Source organism: Corvus hawaiiensis, chromosome 3 (assembly GCF_020740725.1).
Source record: "Corvus hawaiiensis isolate bCorHaw1 chromosome 3, bCorHaw1.pri.cur, whole genome shotgun sequence".
In the NCBI taxonomy this organism is placed as follows: Eukaryota; Metazoa; Chordata; class Aves; order Passeriformes; family Corvidae; genus Corvus; species Corvus hawaiiensis.
Genome location: NC_063215.1, coordinates 34,593,180 through 34,615,338, shown reverse-complemented (window position 1 = coordinate 34,615,338; position 22,159 = coordinate 34,593,180). Strand labels below are relative to the sequence as shown.

Below are 22,159 nucleotides of genomic sequence, written 5' to 3'. Positions count from 1 at the left end.
CTCCATCTCCCAAGCTTGGGATGCATTTTTCAGGGTTATTCTTTTTAATAGCAGTTCTGTGAACGGGTATGTCTTGCTGGTGGTCACATCTCATTATAAAACCATAATTTTGTTTAACATTATACCATTTTACTATTCCTAAAACCTTAGCTACGGTGATCTTTCCCTTTTTCTGAGTGGCTGCTGTTTTCTGTCTCGCTGTGTTTTTGCTTTCTCTTTCACTTTCAGTCGTTCCCATGTTGGAATTGTCAGGGCTGCTCATGCCTGCGTGCTCTTCCTGGGGTTGCATTCGGGGCCGCACCGGGCCACACCGCTCAGCTCTCTGCGCTCTGCCGCTTCTGCTCTCAGCTGCGCTGCCACTCCTCTCGGTCGGGCATTCACGGGGCTCGCTCCACCACGCGCTGTGCGGGGCTGGGCGGGCACCACCGGGTCGCGCCGCTCCCGCCACGCCTCACTCTGCTGCCGACACTGCGGCTCGCGCCACTCCGCCCGCGCACGGGAACTGCCTCGCTGCTGCTCAGAGAGAGCTCAGTCCACATGGCCTGGGTCGCACGGACTCTGAGGCTGGCTTCTCTTTGCCAGGACACAGCTGACATTGCTCAACAGTCTCAGTAATTAAATAATATTCACGAAAATATTCTTCCATCGGCATATACTTTGACTCAAAAATTAACTGTGTCCAAACCGTGTTCCAAAAGTCTTTGGTAAGAATTAAATCCCAAGAAACATAGAAAAAGTTCTTAAACAACCATGCCAGGAAGTGTTTCAGTTCCTTTTGAGCTTGAATTAAGCTAAGCTTTACAAATAGTTGTTCAAGAATCTTTTCAAGTTTAAGATAAATGTCCATATGCGGCTCTGAGAGCCAAGAGTCTTTCCAGGGTTCCTCCATAGTTTAGATATGGAATACCAAACCAAAAACAAGAAGAGGAATCCAAAGTTACTCACACATCAGTCGCTTAGGGATCGGGGATCGTTCTGCTCACAATTCCCCACCATTTGTTACAGTGGGGATTCTGTAACACGATGTATCAAACAACGAGGCCCGTGGAAAAGAAGTATCTATGGACCGATTCTTGATAGCTGTTTCAGAGAGATGTTTATTTCTCCAGCCGCATGGCCGGGGCTCTGCTGAGGAACTGCTCAATCACGGGACCCGAGGGTCCTTGCCCGTGCAGGGGAACACAAAACAACCAACGCAGAACGAAGCTGACCAGGGGCTAGGGAGATCCTATGCCTCCCCCCAGGGCCCCCCTCCCAGGACTACGTGGAAGGGGGGAGGGACCCCGACACCCTGGTTTTCTCTTTTTTTTCCCTTTTTTTTTATTTTTATATTTAAATAGGGACACAGTTATTGAATTTATGTTTCTGTGTATTACAAATGATTAATGTACTGATGATTTCCACACACAATTCTTCATTATTTTGGAAGTGACATCTCAGTGGGCCTTTCTCCCAAGGCTTCTCAAACTGTGCTCCAACCATATGCTTTATGCAAGTTTAACACTTTCTCTGCGGAACATGACAGTTTTGCAAGCTTTTCTACCAAATATAACCTATTTGGACTTTTAACTGTACCTGTACTGAATTTGTCCTAGCATCTGTTGCTCACTTCAGAACACCTGTTGAGATCACATATGAAACATAATTTTTTTTGCAAAGGACAAAGTCATATAATGTAGACTTTTAAGTACACCACCTCTTCTTGTTTTTAGTTTTATATGTCTGAGCAGAGTAAATGACCACTTAGTGCAATAATGTGCCCCTTTAATATATTCTGTACTCGACACACAACCAATCTGATTTAACATGCTCTCCAAATGCTGCTTTTAATCTCTCGTATGCAAAAAGGAAAGTATTCAATGTATTTTCTTCCTATAGTCCATGAGTGAAAGCCATCACTTCCATTTGTACTCTTTTCCTTGAAGTGTATATCACCATGAAGTGTATGTGACCACTAATTTTTAAAATAACCTATGTACTTTTAGTCACCTTATTTCTATGAGGAGACCTCACAGCAAGGATGGAATAACAATATGGAAACTAATCATCTAATCCAACTGGACACATTTTATTGAAGTCTTATTACTTCCATGTGTAAGAAGAAACTAAAGCCAACTGCAATCCCCAATTTTTGGCATTCTCAGTATGCATTGTATCCAGGAAAAGAGAATTTCAATTTTTGTTTCCATTTTTACAGCACAGTGATATTGGACATATGGACTTAACTTGATCATTTAGAGATCAAGATTTTTAACTGAATAAGAAAAACAAGGTCTTTATTATGCCTAAAGCAATACTATTCTTTAAAATGTTGTAATGCTTTTTATTTTAATCTCTTTTGCAGTATAATCTTTAAAGTACTCATATCAAAATTTTAGTATGGATGATAGAATCTTCAAGAATGGATATACAGAGTGATGAAAATATGGTTATAACACAGAGTTAAGTTGGTCAATTTATATGAAAGAAACTTGTCATGGATAAACGCAATGGCAAAGAGTTATATTCTAATTCATTCTGATGGAGCATATGTAATAGACCAATATTTCTTAAGATATAAAGCCTAGTTTCCTAAGAAATATGAATATAAAATTATGAGCAACTATAATAAAACAAATATTTTCTTTCAATATTGACAGAGATAAATGGCCCTTTACTAAAGTGTTTTCGACTTTGTTTCCTAAACAAGTGATATTTGTCAGATATATCTCTGATAGGAAAAACACCACCTCAAGAAGGATCAATCATGTAAGCAGCTTTCTCAGTGGAGGTCTGAGGAGATTAAAAACTCATGTAATTTTAGCAATATATTGGGCATCCCATGTTCTTCCTATGATATTTACTGATAAGATTTTTTTTTCAGACCACTTTTTTATTCAACACATATGTTTTCCTTTGTTATACACTAGATTTTGACTTTGCTGATCACCTTAGAATAGTTTTCTCCTTAAGTGCCGATAATAACACTAGACGCTAGAAGACAGGCTCTTTTGCTTGAGTCTGTTTCACACTTCTGTGAGAATTTATACAGAAAATTAATTTCCTACACTCACAGCTGGCAGTACCTTATGATTTTATTATTCCTAGTTTAATCAGAGACTATCTACAAAAGAAAGGAGGTCAAATGCTGATGATTTAGAAGGATGAAAAATCATGGAATCATAGAATGGTTTGGGTTGGAAGGGACCTTCATCTAGTTCCAAACCTCTGCCATGGGCAGGGACATCTTCAACTAGACCAGGTTGCTCGGAGCTCCTCCATTCAACATGGCCTTGAACATGAACCAGGGATGGGGCATCCACAGTTTCTCTGGGCAACCTGTTAGAGTGCCTCACCACCTTCACGGTAAAGAATTTCTTCCATACATTTAACCTAAATTTCCCTTCTTTCAGTTTGAATCCATGACTCTGTTTCTTATCACTACAGTTCCTGACGAAGAGTCATTTTCCAGCTTCCTTGTAAGCTCCCTTCAGATACTGGAGGGCTGCTATGAGATCTCCATGAAATCAAATATTTGGTTCTTAACAGAGAAAAAATTTTGATAGAAAAAAATAAGTTTACCTTAATATAATTGCATTAAAATTAGTACAACTACTCTTTAAAAGAAACTGTACCACAAAGATAAAGAAACATACTATTCTGATTCCTTCGCATATTTTATTCAGAATTACACTTCCAGGACTAGTAACTCTATTCCTTCCTATAAAAAGGCTAATTACCAAGCTTTAATTACAGCCTACATGGCTCATACTTTGTGAATTTTACAATCCCATTTCTCTCTGGTCCTATAATTTAACTATCCTAGAATAACCAAGAAAGAGTAATCAGATAGTGATGGACACGCTTAATTTAGGTGTTTCTACAAACCAGTACCACTGATGCACAATGGAAAGAAATCAAGTTAAGGGGAAAATTTCCATGCAGGTACAGGTATAAAACACAACAGAAAGCTCAAAAGGACTTCCAAAACCTAATGCTCAAGACGTAACTGATACTGATGTACATCTCAGCCTTTCCAACCTGTTCTGTGCATACAAGCTCAACACGTGCATGAGCATCACTACAAACATATGTGAACAACTTCTGCAGACTCCTTTTCTAATGAGGTCTCTGAACACTGTGTGTCACACTGTGTTATACCATACTGGACCTGAGTGCTTTTTCTGTGTCTGATTTCAACATTCCTAGAATGTATTTTTAAGAAGCTCAAGGGATAAGCATATGAGAAAAATAAAACAGAACATTAAAACCAGACTATACATGAAGCTTTTTCCCCTGCATCTGACAGTGCCCATTCTCCCTGCTTTGCAGTGAAAGTTAAATTTCTAGCTTAGCAGACACTATGCATAGTGCCTAGTAGGTAACATGATTTCTCAGCTGTTCAGATAAATTAAGGCAAACATCCACAAAACTGCAAAAGAGAATAACTTTTAAAAAAATATAAAAACTCAACTTTTAATGTAGTGTTAAGTATTTCTTCTACAGGCAACCATATTCAGTCATGCAGAACATTTAAAAACAAATAACCCATGTACCTGAACTGTGGAACTGATTTCAGATGCAAATCCTCCTGTCAAGGGAGCCTCATGGCTAATCAGCAACCGCCCAGTCTTTGCCACCGACTAAAAAGGAAAAACAAATGCCCAAAATGTCATCAAATTACAGCTCTTGTGATTTCTTACTTGTACTAGTTGTGGAATATATGAAATATATTACTTTGTTAGCAATGTTAGAATGTACCTGCTTTTCCCCTCTTGCATTTCCAGTGAACGATAAATTATCCTAAAATACTAAATGAGTCATTGATAGGATGTTTTTATACTTACTATAAAAGTATTCACATTTTCCACTCTATTTTAAGCAAGTATCAAGAATAAATTTGAACCCATTTTATATGAATTTACTCTATCAATGCAAACTGTAACATTTCTGAAATAGAATAAGGATTTTAACAAGCAGCCAGTAAAAATTTGAATCCTCAAAATACTAAAAGACACATAAAGAAATACTTCACTCGTATCTCTGTACAAACAGATCCTATGTAAAGTCATGGATCATTGCTATTCACAAAGTAGAATTGCTAAACAAAAACTTCAGCAAGAAAACGTGGACTAGTGCTGCATATTTAAATTTTACACGGCAGTTAGAAGCACCATTTTCTAATTTTAGATTTCAATGTTTGTGCAGTTTTATGTGATCTACTTCACAGATAAATAAATAGCATAATATATATAGATGATCTAAGCATCTTTGATCAAAAAAACAAAACTGTGTTCATTGTGAAACATAACAATGAAAGCAAAATATTTTTAATCTGATGGGAAATATAAAGCTTCACCGCAACAAATACATAGACGTTTACTGCAACTATGCTAAATTGCCCAAATCGAACCTATCAAAAGCATTAGTCAGAAATATGGCAGCAAAGCGTCAGCTTCCATAATACACATTTAAAAACTATTATAATAAAAAGGCTCATTAAAAAAAAGTCTCATAAACTTCTAGACATGCACATCAGAGAAAAAAAATAATCAGATTATTGTCTATGTTAATCTTTCAAGAACAGCTACAGTCTGACATTTAAGATAAGTACAGAGTGTACTGCTGATCTACCATTAGTCAAGTGGAAGAGCCCAAGACAGCGCTTGCTATCAGATCAGACCTTCTGAACACTGTGATCTTCAATTTAATGTCTATACCAGCACGTTCCCCACTCAGATAACTCCATGTAATCTACATAATAGGATACATAAAGGCAATGCCCCAATTATGCAGCTTTCTCTCTGATTCAAGTATTTTTCTAACTCTTCTGCTTTTCTAGCAATGATTCAATCAGTGGTTCTAAACAGCTCATCCACAGATGTACTGGCAAGTCGCAGGCTACAAACATGTTCCATATATTGTACTATGAAGTGAGTTGAAAACAAAACAGAAAAAGTAATTTCAGCAGCTGGAAAGTAATTCAGTTACATAGGCTGATTTCCTGGGGTTTTTTTTCCAGCACTGGAAACCTGTATCTAAAGAAACAGAGATATTAACTGCACTATAAATCTGTCCAGTACATCAAAACAACAGTTCAATGAACAAAATGTATGCTTCAGTTTTAAGCTGATATGATAAAACTGATATAATCGGGTACAAGTTGCTATAGTAAAACTGATACAACTAATCAGTGTTAAAGTTCAGTTTGGTTGTTTGGGTTTTTTAAAATCCTCTTTATTTTAAAAAAAGATTCTTTTGCATATACTTGTTCTGAGAGGTTCACATTTTGATACATTACAAGCTAGCATTGAAGTTACAGATCCCATTTCTCAGAATATAACAGAGTATAATCAAACACTGTTAAAAAGCATATAGGCAAATTCACATGGGGTCGGACCATGAATCTGCCAGTCCAGTAAATTATCTCCCCAAAGAGATAATTTAATGTTTAGGGAAGAATAAGAAAAGGACCTTTAATGCATTCCTTCACTATGTCTCAGCCTCCAATTATTTTCACATTACCGGTTTCCTGAATCCAATATGGTCTTTTGTACTAAATAATTAATAACTTTATTTCATCTGTTCACAAACTGAATCCATGTAAATAATACAGAAAAGGGGGGGAGGGGGAGGGAGAGGGAAGGGAAGATAATCTCTTTTTGGTAACCTGCTTCTACTGTATGAGTAACCTGCTTCTACTGTATGAGTAATCCTTGTTTTTACATATGATTCCCAGGGGCTTCAAGGACCCCATGTCTGTGGGAGCTTGTTAAGAGCGAACAAGCAGCTGTCACCAAGCACTGCATACAAATATCTCAGCTCTAGTATAACATACTATATATATATCACTCCTGGTACAAAACCATGCAGAGCTTTGGTGCTTTTAGTACCCAACCTAGCCTACAGTGAGTTTTTCAGGAACACATGCAATCTTAAGTATTTCTAGTGTGTGTAAATGCATCACACCTATTGGTAAATTGTTCCAGGTTTTAACTCCCTTCCTAGTTACAATTTTGCACCTTATTTCCAAATAATTTGGCTTACTTAACTTCAAAGCTGCTGTTTCTTGTTTGCTAGAAGGAGACACTATCTATTATCATATTTCAGCTCCCAAATGAATATATTAAGACTGTGATCAAATGGTCTCTTAACCACAATTTTGCTAAATTAAGCAAACTGAGTTCTAAATCTTTCAGCAAACAGCCCATTTCCAATTTCTTCATCATTCTTACAACCCTAGCCTGAATCATCTCCAGTTTTCTATGTCCTTCTTGAAGCACACCCATCTGGAACCAGCATTCCAGATTTTTTCAGAGCAACATCAAATACAGAGATAATGCAGCCTCAGTACTGTGGCTCTTGGATGTATGAGGCCTGTTGGCCAAAGCATAACAGGACAAGTCCAGATTTTTCTGATAACTGCAACTCCTTGCTTGTGGGAAAGAAGGTTAAAGGATAATGGCTTCCTGGAATAAAGATGAAAATATAGTGTGCCTTTATTTCAAGACACAAAATTGTATTTAGATATGCTGAAAAATATCTTATGTTCCTTAGCTTAGCTCAGTTAATGATCTTATCTTCTCTTTATCAGTAACAGTCTATTTCATCTGTTTCTTAGCTATTTCTTACCTCTTTTTACCAGTAATGGTTATAATGTCTTCCAGATATTTGATAGAAATATTAAAAAAACAGGTTGAAAATCCAACTTTGCAGGACCTTGAGACTTTACGATTTCCATTAACTAACACTGCCTTTCTATGCCATACAGTTAGAGTCAGGTCAGTACTAATGTCTTACTTTTCAAACTGTGGCAATTTATTTTGTGAGCACCTATTAAATGTTCTCAAACAAGGCTGAACTGTTGATCATGTATTTCTAATTATTTTTGAATAGCTGCTTCTTTCTTGATAATGTCTTCCATGTTTATGGATCATTCTCCCTAATTGATTTGGTACAGATTTTCTGTAGAAAAATTGCTCCTTAAGGTATCAGACTTGTAAATTCCTGATCAAGAGACTTTTTTCAGCAAACATTGGGTCTTTGTATACCCTCTTAATTTTAATTATGATACTGTTTTTTCTATCTTACATATGACAGCACTATACAGTAAAAACAGCAGACAATAGCAACAGATGTGATTCTTCTAAACACAATTTTTAAATATATATTACAATATAAAAATGTTTCAGTCTGTATAGCTTAGAAAAAAACCCGCCAAAAACCCCCAACATTTTCATACATTGGTTGTGTCCTAGAATGTTCTGTATCTTCAAATGAAAATTTAACCTTATTTCCTGGAAGCAAAATAGTTAATCAGTTAAAAGTGCAAATTTCAAAACTAGCTGCTCTACTATCTATAGGGCACAGCAGACATGGTCAATGATTACTTGCAGGTATCAATGCTCGTCTATAAGACATTAATTTCACTTTTTAAATCTGTGGCAAAACATTAGTCCCTGTTAATTCAAATAAGGTGATCATTCAACCTCCAGGATAACCAAAGCCCAATATTCAGAAGAGCATTTACACAACAAATAAATGCAGCTCAGTAACATCAAGTAATACAGTCCTCAACCTTCAAACTTAACAGGAAATACACTGCAAAAAACTGGAGAAAACAGTGGCTAAATCAGCAAAGTGTAGCAAATTGTCCAGTATAGAATCAATTACCCTCATCTTACCACCTTTTTAAAAGGTGGACAGATGGAGTGGCTTTTTTAAACTGGAGTAGCTAGAGAAAAGGCTGGCTTTTCAAAGAATGATGTGTTTTGTCCCCTCACAACCAGACACTTGTATTTCTGTAAAGGCTTGATTCTCCCCTATTTCCTCAACACCCCCATTCTGTCTTCCAAAACCCCAGGATTTACACTTTTGCTTACCTAAGTAAAAAAATAAAATTTCGAAATTCATGCACATTCTGCAGCTCATGGAGAGTATTTTTGAAAATATGTCTTCAAAGAACATGGTATGGCTTAAGAGATTGGCACTGACAAAAATGTTCCTTCTTTACAACTAGAAGTTGTTGCTTGCTGATCTCTAAGTCCAGATATACTTCAGAGGGCACCAAGAGATTCTGTATGTATACCACATCTCAAATTAAATGAAAATTGAATTTTTTTTTTTTGCCATCTTTAGTAACAGACCATAAAGGGAAGTCAGAGGCAACATTCAGGCACTTAGAGAGTACGGCTTCTCTTTGTATGGTCACTCTGTGCTGTCACAGACCAGTTCAGATGATACAACCCTGGGGTCCAAAAGAGAGAGGTCCTACCCTGCCCAGAACTCCTTTTTCCCAGCCCATCCCTGACATATCAACACTGAGAGGGCTACAGGGAAAGCCAGCTGGAGGGGATAATCTGATTTGTCCTGTACAGTTAGCAAACACCACTTCAGAGACAGATTTAGAGATGAAAGGCATATCAGGATTTGCACACAAAAAGCTTCAGCAGTGCTCTCTCCCTCTGGAAGGCAGCAGAGACCCAGGTTACAGCACACCAATGTCACCTCTGCTATATCCAGTCATCAGAGAAGAGACTCTAGGGCTTCACACTATTAAATTAACACCAAAACAAAATCAGAAACCAGGACTGACTATACTTTTTCACTTCAATTTCATTGTCATGACTGTTTTAGCTTGGTGTCATTCACAAGGACAACAACTGACGCTGCATCAGAGCAAAAGGCTAAGGGCATGATCACTGATAAGGAAACGTAAAAAAACCCAATGCCTTTGCAAAACAAATGCTTTCAAGGTGCACTCTGAAGGTTTTCTGAACTGCAGCCCAGTGTTTTCACAGTGAAGCAGTTGTGCGAATTGTTTTCAACCTCCCTGACCACACTCTCTATCCAAGAGTTTTTATAATCATTTTTCTGTTCAACTCTCAATTCATTATGTGGGATGTTTTCTCCTCTCCTACAGGCACCGATGACAGAAGAAAACAATGCAAGCCTGGCACTTCCAAGCACTTTGAAATCCAAATGCTGACACTACCAGTAACATATTCCACCCTTACTTAGGAGAAAGCAGTTTTAAACCAAAATGAGTTTGACGCTAAACTACATTTAACACTACTGCTCTCCACACATAGCAACACCACTACTTCCAGTAAACAGCTGCTTCAGTAACACAGACACTGCCTGTAAAGAAATTATCAAAGTAAAACTTTTCTTATAAAGTTGTTATTTTGTCACGATGGTAAGCTGGTGACTTTCTTTAAAAAGAAAATCCTGTTTTCAGAAAAATCGATTTTCCATCTCTTACAGAAAAGGAATTTTTTTAATGTTCATTTTCCCCTTTATATTTTTGCATACTTTTGATTGTGTTCTTTAGAGACTATAAAAACTTCCTGCATCATCGAAAAACTAGCTTTCCACAATAATTTTTAAAAAGCTGGTAAAAGTACTGAAATTATATTTTTATTGTATCCCATTTTGTACTAAGCATGTATGAAGCAATTATAAAACTGTATAAAAATGAACATTAATTGGTATGTGCTTTTACCAAAAACAAATCAGAATACGGGAGATTTAAAAAAAAAAATTACTTGGTAAAGTTTCAATAAATGTCTTGAAAAACATTTCCCTTTTTCATTTTTAGACCAGCTTTAATGAATTTGTGCTTGGAAAATGTAAAACCTGAGGGAGGCTACTTTCCCCAGCCCATTAGTTCTACTTTCCCTTTAATGTTTCAATAACAAATTGCATAGCAGCATTCTTGGTACTGAACACCACGAGCATAGAGATAGAAATAAGATCCCAGATTTCTATTCAGCACTTCCCACAGAGAAATATGTAACATAATCTGCCAGATAAATCACTGAGGATTACATTCACTCAGCACATGCAGATCCACAGAATGACACATCCTAACTACAGTTTGTGCATGTGATACACTGACAGTCCTAGCAAATGCAGTTATTCCACCCCCAATTTCCAGATATCCCAGCAGATGAATCTCACTGGATTTGTGGGATCTCTGGAAAACCGAATAGATCCTCAAGCACCATTTTTTTCTCCTAAGGTCCTAAGAGAAGGAATAGAAGGGAAGGGGAACTGGTTGTGTCCTAGTACCCTGGACACAAGAAAGCCCTGCAGCTTCCGAACAATCATGTTCTAGTTTGCAAATTATAGCCATCAGTTGCCCAAGAGTGCCTTCTTCTAGAAGAAGGAAAAGATAGGAAAAGTATGCCCTCTTTAAAGCTCCTACCAACAAAAATAATTCTTAACATTGAAGAAAAAATGGAAGAAGAAACAAAACAACATCATTTGCTGTGGGTTTCAACAGAACTAAATTTCCAGAGAAGGAAAATGAGAGATGTACTCTATCACAGTGTCTACACTACACTTCCAAAAGTGAACTGAAATTCATTGAGACATTTTTCAATAAAATCAAGACAATTATGAGATAAACAAATGACATGAAAAAACATTATTTCATCAGCTCAACAGCCCAAAGCATGAATGAGATTTCTCAACTACTGGTAAGGAGACAGTCAACCTTCCCCTCCTTCTGTTAAGATTCTGTTAAGTATAACAAACATTATCACAGTATTGCAATTGTATAGCAAAGAATCCTAGCCTAACACTGGCAACAATCTAGGAAGATCAAAGATAAAATTACTTGGAAAGAAAAAGAAGTCGTTTTTATTACATCACTTGGGAAGGCCATTGGACAAAAATCTTTAACCAAAATTTCTCAAACAATAAAATGAAAAAAACATAGGCACTTCTGTAATAGATGAGCATGCTGATTAACAGCAGGGAGTGGAAAACAAGTCCATCACCTTTCTAGCTTGAGAGAAACAGCTAAACAATTTGAACTGATCCACATCAGCAGAGCACAAATCTTAATCTTCCTGTTACTACTTAACCGAAACAGAGGCTTCTAATCCACTCCTGTCTGCTTTTTCAGCTGATGCAACCGAGGTTTGTGCTCTCTGACCTACAAGTCTGGAATTCATTGACTGCAGATGGCACAGCCAGGGCTGCTGGGCCAGGCTCAGACCTACTGCCAGCTTTGGAAGTGCAGAATGAGTTTCCCCAAACCAAAAGAATCTGTGATAACTAATTTACATGTCAAGAATGACGATGAGGAGATCCTTTAGGGTTCCCAGACTGCAAAGAGCACAAAGATGAAGACACTTTGAGTCTGGTTTCTATCAAGGAGAAGCAAAACACAGGAGGAGACAACACTAACAGGAAACAGTGACAACAACAGAGAGTAGGAAAATTAAGAGAAGTATTAGAAATGTATGACATTTACCTCAAACCAAATGATTAATGCTTCATCAAATAAATTACCAAACCATGCACTAAAATGTAACATTTTGTAGACAGCTGCCATACTGTTCACTCAGCTCTTTGAAAATTAATACTATGCCTTTGAATATTGATTTCTAATAAGGAGCAAAGCTCCAAAAAATAAACTTAAGTTCATTTTACATGGCCCCTTTAAATCTGTTCTCTCCAAAACGATCAGTCCAACTGTGCTTCTACCTGGCTTCTTCTTTTACCAACTCCTTAGTACTAGCAATATATAGCTGGAAGAAAATCCTAATGAGAGCTCAAAGGAAGGGGAAGCAACACGCATATAATCTGGAGCACAGAGAAAATCTGGGATGCAAAGGCAGAATGCAAAGAGAATGCAAAGGCAGAAGCAGAAGAGGATGCTAACAGTAGCATGGGTGAAGGAAGAGAGGGAAGACAGGCCCTAGTACAGACCCCTGCAGTCCTTGCTTGTCACTGGCTTGAATGTAGAATATTGTACTCTACCCACTAACCATGACCATGCAAGCACACAAACAGCATTTTGCCTATCCAGCTGTCCACTGCACCAGAGCTGTTCATTGGATACAGGAGTATTCTGAGAGTAACAAAAGCTTTTTTGCAGTCAAGGTGTCATTCATTGCTTATCCTTTGTCCACAGATCCAGACACTTATCACAGATTAAGCCTTAGCAAGGCCATGCTTACTTTTCCTCATCTCTTTAATACATTCAGAAATCACACGAAACTTTCAGTTTGGGTGAAGAACACTAGTTTTACTAAAAACAGCTTCGAAGTATTTACTGATAGTTCTTTCATGCAATACTTAACATTCTCTTAAATCTGATCACAAAAAGGCAACCAAGTGCTCACTGAAGCAGAAGACATGCACCTGTGAGCAGTCTTGAGTGGTATCAGTGAGATGACCCACAGCTGGGAGCACTCCAGCAATCTCAACACACATTTTCAGCACTGCACTCTACATCATTATTTAGAAAATGTTATTGGTGTTTTCTTCTTGGGCAAATCTGCAGTTGCATCTGAATGATGGGGTGGACAGTACACCCTCAGCAGAGGTGCAGATGACGCCAGACTGGGAGGAGCAGCTGATAGGCTGAAGGAGCTGTGCTGCCATTTGGAGAGACCTGGACAGGCTGACAGGAACCTCATGCAGTTCAAAAAAGGGAAGCACCAAGTCCTGCCCTTGGGGAGGAACAACTCCATGTACCTGTGCACACTGTGGGCTGCACAGTTGGAAAGCAGCCTGGCAGGAAAGGGACATCACACTGACCATGAGCCAGAAATGTGCCCCTGCAGCAAAGAAGGCACATGGTGTCCTGGACTGCATTAGGAGGAGTGCTGGCAGCCAGACAAAGGAGGTGATGCTGCCCCTCTGCTCAGCACTGGTGAGGCCACACCTGGAATGCTGGATCTGGTTCTGTGCTCCTCAGTAAGAAAGACGTGGACATACTGGAGAGTCCAACAACAGGCCACAGGGATGATTAAGGAACTGGGATGAAGGGACCTCATCTATGTATCTACATACCCAAAGGGAGGGTGCAAACAAGACTGAGCCAGGCTCTTTTCAGTGGTGCCCAGAGGCAGAATTTCTGTTGTTATGCTGATGCTGCATACTGAAATCCACATCAGGACGGATCTTTTCCCCCATTGTATGTATGGCAGGAACAGTTCATAAAGAACTAATGTGACCACAGCAGGGATGCACATATGAAACAACTTGCAGAGAAATGTTAACACTACCATAAAACTTACTGACTCAACATACTAGTATTTAATATTCCAGTATGTATCATTTTACACTATCAATGCCAAAAATAATTCTAAAGTACTAATGTGGGTTTTTCCTGCATAGCACCAAAAACTGTTGTAGTATGAAGACGGTGGTGCAGAGATAAGGAAGAATGAAAACAAGCACAGGAATAATGCAAAGTAACATAGAAAATTTTAAAAATTGCAGTCAAAACCAAAAGGGGTTGCTCCAGGGCTAGGTAGAACATCCTAAGAAGCAATGAAGAGGTGATAGTAAAACAGTTATGGCCTTTATACCCTACACAACATTGTCAGGGTATGGCTGAGATGATCAACATAGAGATTTATAAGCTTCCTGCAAAGTCAAGAACCAAAGACAGATCGCCAATGTGTAGAGTAGCCTATAAAGAGTAGCAGAGAATTCCTCTCCAAAGAACTTGCAATTTAAAGAGCTGAGACTGTGAAGAGAGAAATGAGGTATGACACACAGCAGGGTGCATCTCAATACAGTCTGGGCTGCTTGATATAATTTTTAATAGGAGAGGGTTAAAGCAGACTAAAAGGACTAACATTCTATCAAGTAGTGACTAAGTCTCCAATGCCTTTCAGTAAACTTACTCTTGTAATACAACTGTGCTACAAACCCTCTTCTAATACTTTTATATCATCATTCTACATACCCTAAAACAGAAAATTGCTGAGAAAACAATAGGTGATAATAATAGTCATGGATTGTGGGGACAATTTATGTTTTGTGCAGATGGGTACTCCCGTTTAACTTAAAAGTATGTAACAACACAGCAATCAACTTCATTAAGAGATAGGCAAAGAAAAAGTATTTCTGGAATTCCACAGCATGGCTTTTTGATATCCTTAAGACAAATTGCTACATACAAACTACAATGAATTGGTTTGGGAAGAAAACTGATTCAGAATTCAAAAGTAAATTTAAAAATAAAACCCATCTGGCTCATTCTTATAACTTTATATACACTGCACTGACTTTATTGCATTCTTTTCCTCCACCTCTTCACATCTCATTTACTTTCTGGCACTGAAATCTCCCCTTAATAGTGACAATTAATAATTTTAATAAACATTTGGTGCAAGAGTATGTTTACTTCTGAGATATCCACATACAATCTGCTACACTACTGAAATAAGTAGCATGAATATTAAAAAATACTTCTTTTAACCAAATGCCTCTAGATCTCCCAGTCACTGTGTTCTAGCAATAACTATGAGCAGATTCCTTAAATAGACATTTAAAGTATAATGGCAACTAAACTTAAGGAAAATATTCATGAATCCATTGGACTGGCAACTCGTGATTCCTCAATACTTTGAAATATATTTGCCTACTTGACCACAATTAAATACATCTGTTCAAATAATCCTTCTCTGTGTATAGCCTCAAACATAAAATTTAACAGCAAAGGTTTCAGAAAACAAGAACTTTTGCAGCAGCTTCCAACCTTCACCAGTGTGACCAGTAATTAATAAAACACCATGGACAGATCTATCCTCCCTTCATCCTCTATACTTTTTAATTCCCTGTTTATGGGAGCAAAATTAGGAAGTCTCAGAAAATACAGATGAACAATACTGCACCAAAGAGATCCTTTGCACTAAAGAGATCCTTCTCATCCCAAAAATCTTCATTAACACATTATAAGACACCCGTCAGGTTTGTGTGGCATCACCACATTCATCTGACATTCCATGGAGAGAAGTACTTTTCAGAGTTTTAATTAATTGTTCAACATTACAAATTAGTGTCTTCATAAATTAACTTGCTTCTTCAGTTTTCTATATTCATGTTCAAATTCAGCACTTATTTTAGGCCTTAAATGTTGTAAGTCTATTAATAAATTAAAATTTAAGATTAGTTAGCCCTCCTCTTGCTTTTCAGAAATTACATGCATCTTGTTTATTAATATGTTCAGGTTTTGAAAATTTCATCTGTCCCTCAAATTCCTGGAATAATCAGGCTGTAACAGTACATCTCCTTTTCACTATAATACTTCGTCATAAAAGAATAAAATCCAAGCTTTTAAGTCTGAGTGTTTTTTGAGGTTCCTCCAAGACAACCTTTAAGGAAAGACTGCAGTCTTCCACAGCCAAAAAGGCAGAGAAAACACCCACATTCCATAAGATGAAAGTCCCAAAATCTTAGAGGGATCTATCTCTATAAAGGTACCTGAAATACTAAGAGCATCTAGATAGCTTTATTTATCCCCCTTCCTCACAGCCACCACCATTCTCTCTGTTCAGTACCCTTGCTCTTCCAGGTGCTCTGATTCTCTGGAGTCACATCAAAAAGTCAGACAGAAAAGCTGAGTTATAAAACACGAGGATGAACAGTGCCTCAGCTATTCTTTTATTCTTGAAAAACAGATGGGATCCTGGACAATTCTTAAAGGGCTCCCATGGACAATCCAGTTATTTGTAAGATTCATACATCTTTTACTAACACAACTACTGTACTATACTTTCTGTGAAAAACACCAGATAGACAACTTCCCCAGCTATTCTGGAGGATCTAAGGACAGGCCAGCTAATTCACTGCCATACTCACACCCCAACACACACACAAAAACACTGGAACAAATCTTGGCAGTATTCATCCAGAAGCAAAACACTACGCTGCCAGATACGACCCACATAACTGGTCTCTTCAGAATAATTTTATTGAAGCTAACTATATAGGTTTGGAGAGCTTGAAAAAAGCCAGCAACTGCTCTTAAAAGAAAGGAGAAAAATAGCATCAGGTCACCAATAAAATAAGTAAAACAGACTGGAATTTTATTGCTGAAGACAATAATACTTCATTTTTCCCCACTGAATTGCTCAGTAGCTTCTAACACAATTCAAATAACCATGAGGACAAACAATAGTTAGAGTGTCCCAGCAAAAAACATGCTTTGATCCAAAGAGAAAGATTAAAATAGAAGTGCTGTTCCTTAAAGTTGTAGATGAAGAGGAAGACTGTGAGAATACAAGAACTTGCAGGCAGAACAGACAGAAGAAAAACATGAATTCTGGAAAATGAAAAGTGCAGGAATGTTGACAAAGAACTGTGGATACAATATTGCTGCTAGCAAGAATTTTCTTGTATCCACAAAGAACAGCAAGAAAAAAGAAAAGGCCATGGCAAGAGACATGCCAAGTTCTGGAAAGAAAATACCTGGATTCTGTAAGGTATGGAGAAAGGAACTGAGAAAAGTGCTGGCAATACCACTAGTGGCATACCCCTTGTTTGTTTTTCACTCTGGTTCATACCGGGAATTGTAGCATGAGCAGGACAGCAGTGAGGCTTTGTTTCACTAAAGCTCCCAAAGAAGCAGGAGCTTCAGCATCTGTGCATCCAGCATCTGTTTCATTCCTATATCCTAAATTACTTCCAATTCTGATCCATAAATTCATTAATTTCATCATAGACAGCGGAATTCATTTCACTGAAGATGTTGAACCCACTTAGGCTTTACTGGACTTAGTATCTGAATTACTAACATGGACTATATGGGAAAGCACGAGACAATAGAAGGGAAAGATCTGAGCAAAATAAATAATTAAACAAAAATATTAAGTAGACAAGGATGATCAAGTAGGTGTCTGAAAATGAGAGCTGTGCCATCTCTGGCCCTTCCAAAAAGAAGCATTAGTAGGTGAAGTGATAGATGTGACAACTATTTGAATAACAGATTGTTTACAGAATTTTGTGCCAAGTATCTTGCAAACCTATGCTTTAAAAATTACAGTATCCCTTGTTTATGTTCTTCTTAATATATTTTTTTTGTATTACTTCCCATTTATTCTAAAGCAACAACCAACTCGTCTTCTCTTTTCATTCTTTCAGTGTCATATTTTGTCCTATTCTCCCTTCTATCTTTTGTGCTCTCTTCATCCAAACCATCTCAGCAATCCTCATGTCATTTCTTCTACAATCTCCATTTCTTTTCTATCAGTTACACTCTCTCCCTATCTGACCTAGAAGAAGGAATAGTCATTTTCTAGGCATATATTAATTTTCAGCCTGTCAGCCAAGATAATGAGGGTCCTGCAACCTGATCTCATTTTTCTGTCCATTTTTCAGTGTCCTGATAGACATTTTGCAGCCAAATGCAAGTCTTAAAAATATTAAGTTCCTAAAAGCTTGGTAAAAATCAGTCCCTATGAGGTAGATTAGTACTCCTACTAACTTTGTAACCTCAAAAAAGACAAGCTGCACTTAGCACTAGCTCTCCCACACCTCTTCCAGCAGCAGCCAGTAAGCACCAACAAATTGTCCCTGTCGCTTTTTATCTAGCCATCCATTTTAGAAAGGAGCTGAGCATCTTAACGTAGGTAAATGGAGGACATAGAATGGTGGAAGGTAGAAACTATGGGACACAAATTCATAGAAAAACAAGCTTAACTCCTCATGCAATTTTTTACTTTTTAAAAGTAATTATTTTTCATTCTTTATCATAATGTTTTCCAAAGTAAAGAAATAAATTCATTTCTGTTCCTTCACAACATTGCATGGGAAGGGAAAAGATGGTAAGTCCAAATCCAAAACCCATGGAACAGATATCTGAGAGTTCTCTGGGGGTTTTTTCAGGCTTCTGTTTCATGGAACACTCCTACTATGCTGTTACGATTTTTAAATCATTAACACAGAGTTAGCACTCAGTAATTTGCCCATAATTTATAAAAATACCATGAAACAATAGTTGTTTTCCATTTAAGTAATAACTCTGTTGCCCTTACAACAATTAATTTGATCTTTTTGATGTCTATCACTCAAACCAATAATTTGGATAAAACTTCTTTTTCCCCAGAAGAGGGACTAAAGCTGCAGTGCTCAGGATAAAGGTAAAACATTACTTCTCTATATCAGCTGAGCAAGATCACATGATGACTCAAGTCTATACAAATGTGCAGGTTTTATTATTCCTGTTTTCTGGACCAATTGTATGCAACAAAAAGTCTGAAGTTGTATCATATTAACAAAGGTTAATATTCAGCAATCTTTCCTTTAATAGATAGACTTGAGTTTCAGAAACTATGATTCTATTTTCTGGAAAATGCCACTATTATAATCTTCCAGCATGTTCCATATGTCTTCCATATCCAAGCTAAAACTAATAAAAAGGTTAGACTACACTAAAATAAGAACTTCTTCCAGTGCTTAAAAACATTACTAAGGTGAATCATATGCCTTCTAGTGCTATTTGTTCTCAACCAAAGTCATTCCACAATTACTCATTTCCATAAAGCTTCATCGTCTTTCAGCTACTGAGAGCTACAGCAAGCCAATGACATTTGATGGGTTAGGGCAGGACAAGGAAGCATTAGCATACACAGAAACTTGTCACAAAATATATGCATTTGCCACTGATCTCAATGGAATTCTCTTCAATGACAAACACCAAACCAAGCCTCATCTTTGAGACAGATATTTCTTGACACACAATAGAGCTATATTTAATTGCTGCATTGAACCTTTTAATACGTTAGCCCAAGAATCACTAATTATAGAAATTTTTAAATGTACACAAAAGAAAGTCTACCTACAGACCAAGAAATACATTTCATTTTTAAATAGCCTCTCCTGGTAAGCTGAAAAAATTGTGAAAATAATCTGGGAAAAACAGCATGTTATAAATTTTTTTCATTGATCACTGATCACCATTATGAGTGATGCATGAAAAAATAGCATTACAAGTCAGCAGCATGAAAAAAACAGCAATAAGAGTTTGTAAGTATTCCTTATCTATTTGGTGTATACTCCTCAAAGAATTAACTATTTGGCTTCTTCTGTTTAACATGATACACAGGCATTTGCATTTTTCACTTAGATCAGCAGCTTAAAAGATGTTGAACTCTTTACATGCTTATCAACTAAAAGACAGCAGTCATCTTTGTACATGACAAAATAAATAATCAAAGCCTATAATTCATTCACTGCAGAGCTCTGAATATTGCTGAGTAATAGTCTTTGTTCCCTCCTTTCTGCTTATTTCATACTATTTGCATCTCTCAGACAGTCTTTCCTCTAAACAGTTTGAAATGTCATAGTCTTGAACTATGTGTCACATAATATTTTTCTCCCAAATCACTAAGGCAGATGGCAGATAGGATAGAGACAGAAAAGTCATGAAGTTGCTGTAAGAACCATACAAGGCACAAATGAGACCTTCCTGTCTTGAAGCCGTAATTTCCAAATGCAATACCATTGAGTAACACTCATTCCCAGTCTGGAATTAATACTGCATCACTGTAATCACTGAAATGCCTGTAGAGATCTCCTCATTTACATCCTCTAAATATGCAGGAACCAGAGAGAGAAAACATTAAACACATATCCATGGAAATTACCAAGAAGCTCTGTACATCTCAGAGCATGATGATGAAAGAAGCATAACTAAGCTTGTCAACGGAGCAAAACCGTATTTGACCAAAATGTCAATCCATTTCTGGAAAGCAGTAATTAGCAGAGCTGTAGTTCTGTTAAGGATCTCTAAAAATCTTTTTTTGCTAGGGGAAGGGCCAGAGGGAAGACCAATTACCCAGCACTGTAGGTGGCAAACAAAATGAGGTTGTTTACTAGTTTTCTCCATTTTTTCACTCTGAGCAACATCTGCTTACAGAAAAGCACTTGCTGCACACCACCTCTCACAGAAGCTCAGCACCTTACTGCCCTGTAACAAATTCTGTGTTCTCTGATATTCTTTAGAGCTCTGTTTGCAAAAAGCTTTTCAGAAGCAAGTTTATCACAGTTTCTAGATTTCTCAGGTAACATTTTCTTGAGTGGAATGTTATCATTTTAGAGAAAGACTGTTGCTTAGTCTTTGTTGTCATTTGTTTTCCTCAAAGGGGAATTGGTTAAGCAAAAATTAAACAGCATGCTAAATTCAGAAAATTGGAAAGGGGGACTAAAGCTCTGTATTGCAGTGCCTTGAAGAAAATGAGACAAAAGACCCATAGCTTTAAAAGTTACTGGAAGCCCCAAATAATTAATGTATTTACCTAAGGCAACACTGGAAAAATGGAAGATTAATACAAATTTTATAAAAGGCAAGACCATGGCATAAAGAAATTGAATAATCTGACAATTATTTTAAAGGACCTGTAAGGCACTTGAATAATGCAAATCACAATTTCTTCCTTTATGCTTTCACATTTCTAATGATGTTTACTTATAAAAGCATTGAGCCTCTAAATTACATAATTTTAGATTGCTCAGAGTTTCTTATTTATTTAAAGATAGCATTTCTGTGTTACCAAGAAATATTTTATTTCTTTAGAACACAGATGGTGAAAGCTCAAAACTTCATCACATCAGTAATTTCCTTTGTACTTCGCTGAATCATCGGTTGCTCAATCGTGTCGGTTCTGATACAATGGTGATAATTAAATAAATACTAAATTAATGAAGAATACAGGAGAGAGGGGGATTGTGAGTCTTCTACACTCCTTTATTTTGACCTTTTCCCAATACTGGAAAAAAAAAAAAAAATGGTATTTTATTCTAGTGTGGACCAGGTCAGAAAATTAACACTGATGACTTGAGCAAAACAAGTTACGATTTTACTAAATATTTGAGAACTACTGAAGTTACAGAGAAAAAAATATATAGCTAAATTCATCTTTTCTATTAAGCAAATTCCATTGTGTTACTAAGTCATTTCTGAAACAAGAAAGGTTCCATATATTAGCTTTTCAATTATCCCAAGTAATTGCCCTAGAAAATCTCTACATTTTGCAACATTTGTACCTATGAAATCAGATATAACAACCAAGATCTTTCAGGTTTAACTTCAAAATGTATACACCAATCCTGATGATACTTAAATGTCTAGATGATCAAGATGATAATTTAAATCTAACACGTAGATACACAGTAACATATACATTAATTACTTTAAATACATTTTGATTGTCCAGTAGAAAGGACAATTTTTTACTGTGTAGAGAGATTACTCTGAAAGATTTATTTTCTTTCACTGGAAAATAAAACTATATTAACACAAACGGCTGACAGTGTGTTAAGATCTAAAAATCACGTTTTCCCCTAGTCAATCCATTATTTAAAACATCATTAAGCTCTTAGCCAAAAAAATGACAGTATCAAGAGGGTTCTCTAATGTCAGCAAAAC

General features: G+C 37.0%; 1 protein-coding gene across 3 annotated transcripts in view; it reads right to left on the bottom strand.

The window, feature by feature from the left end:
* Positions 1-22,159, bottom strand: part of BCKDHB (branched chain keto acid dehydrogenase E1 subunit beta) — a 116,568-nt gene that overhangs the window by 43,195 nt on the left and 51,214 nt on the right. For 2 of the 3 annotated variants that reach the window (XM_048297815.1, XM_048297813.1), the window contains exon 9: positions 4,536-4,622. The exons of the other annotated variant lie outside the window; for it this stretch is intronic. In XM_048297815.1, coding sequence (XP_048153772.1) covers positions 4,536-4,622 — 87 coding nt within the window. The remainder of the gene's footprint in view (positions 1-4,535; positions 4,623-22,159) is intronic. 3 annotated transcript variants of the gene reach the window in all.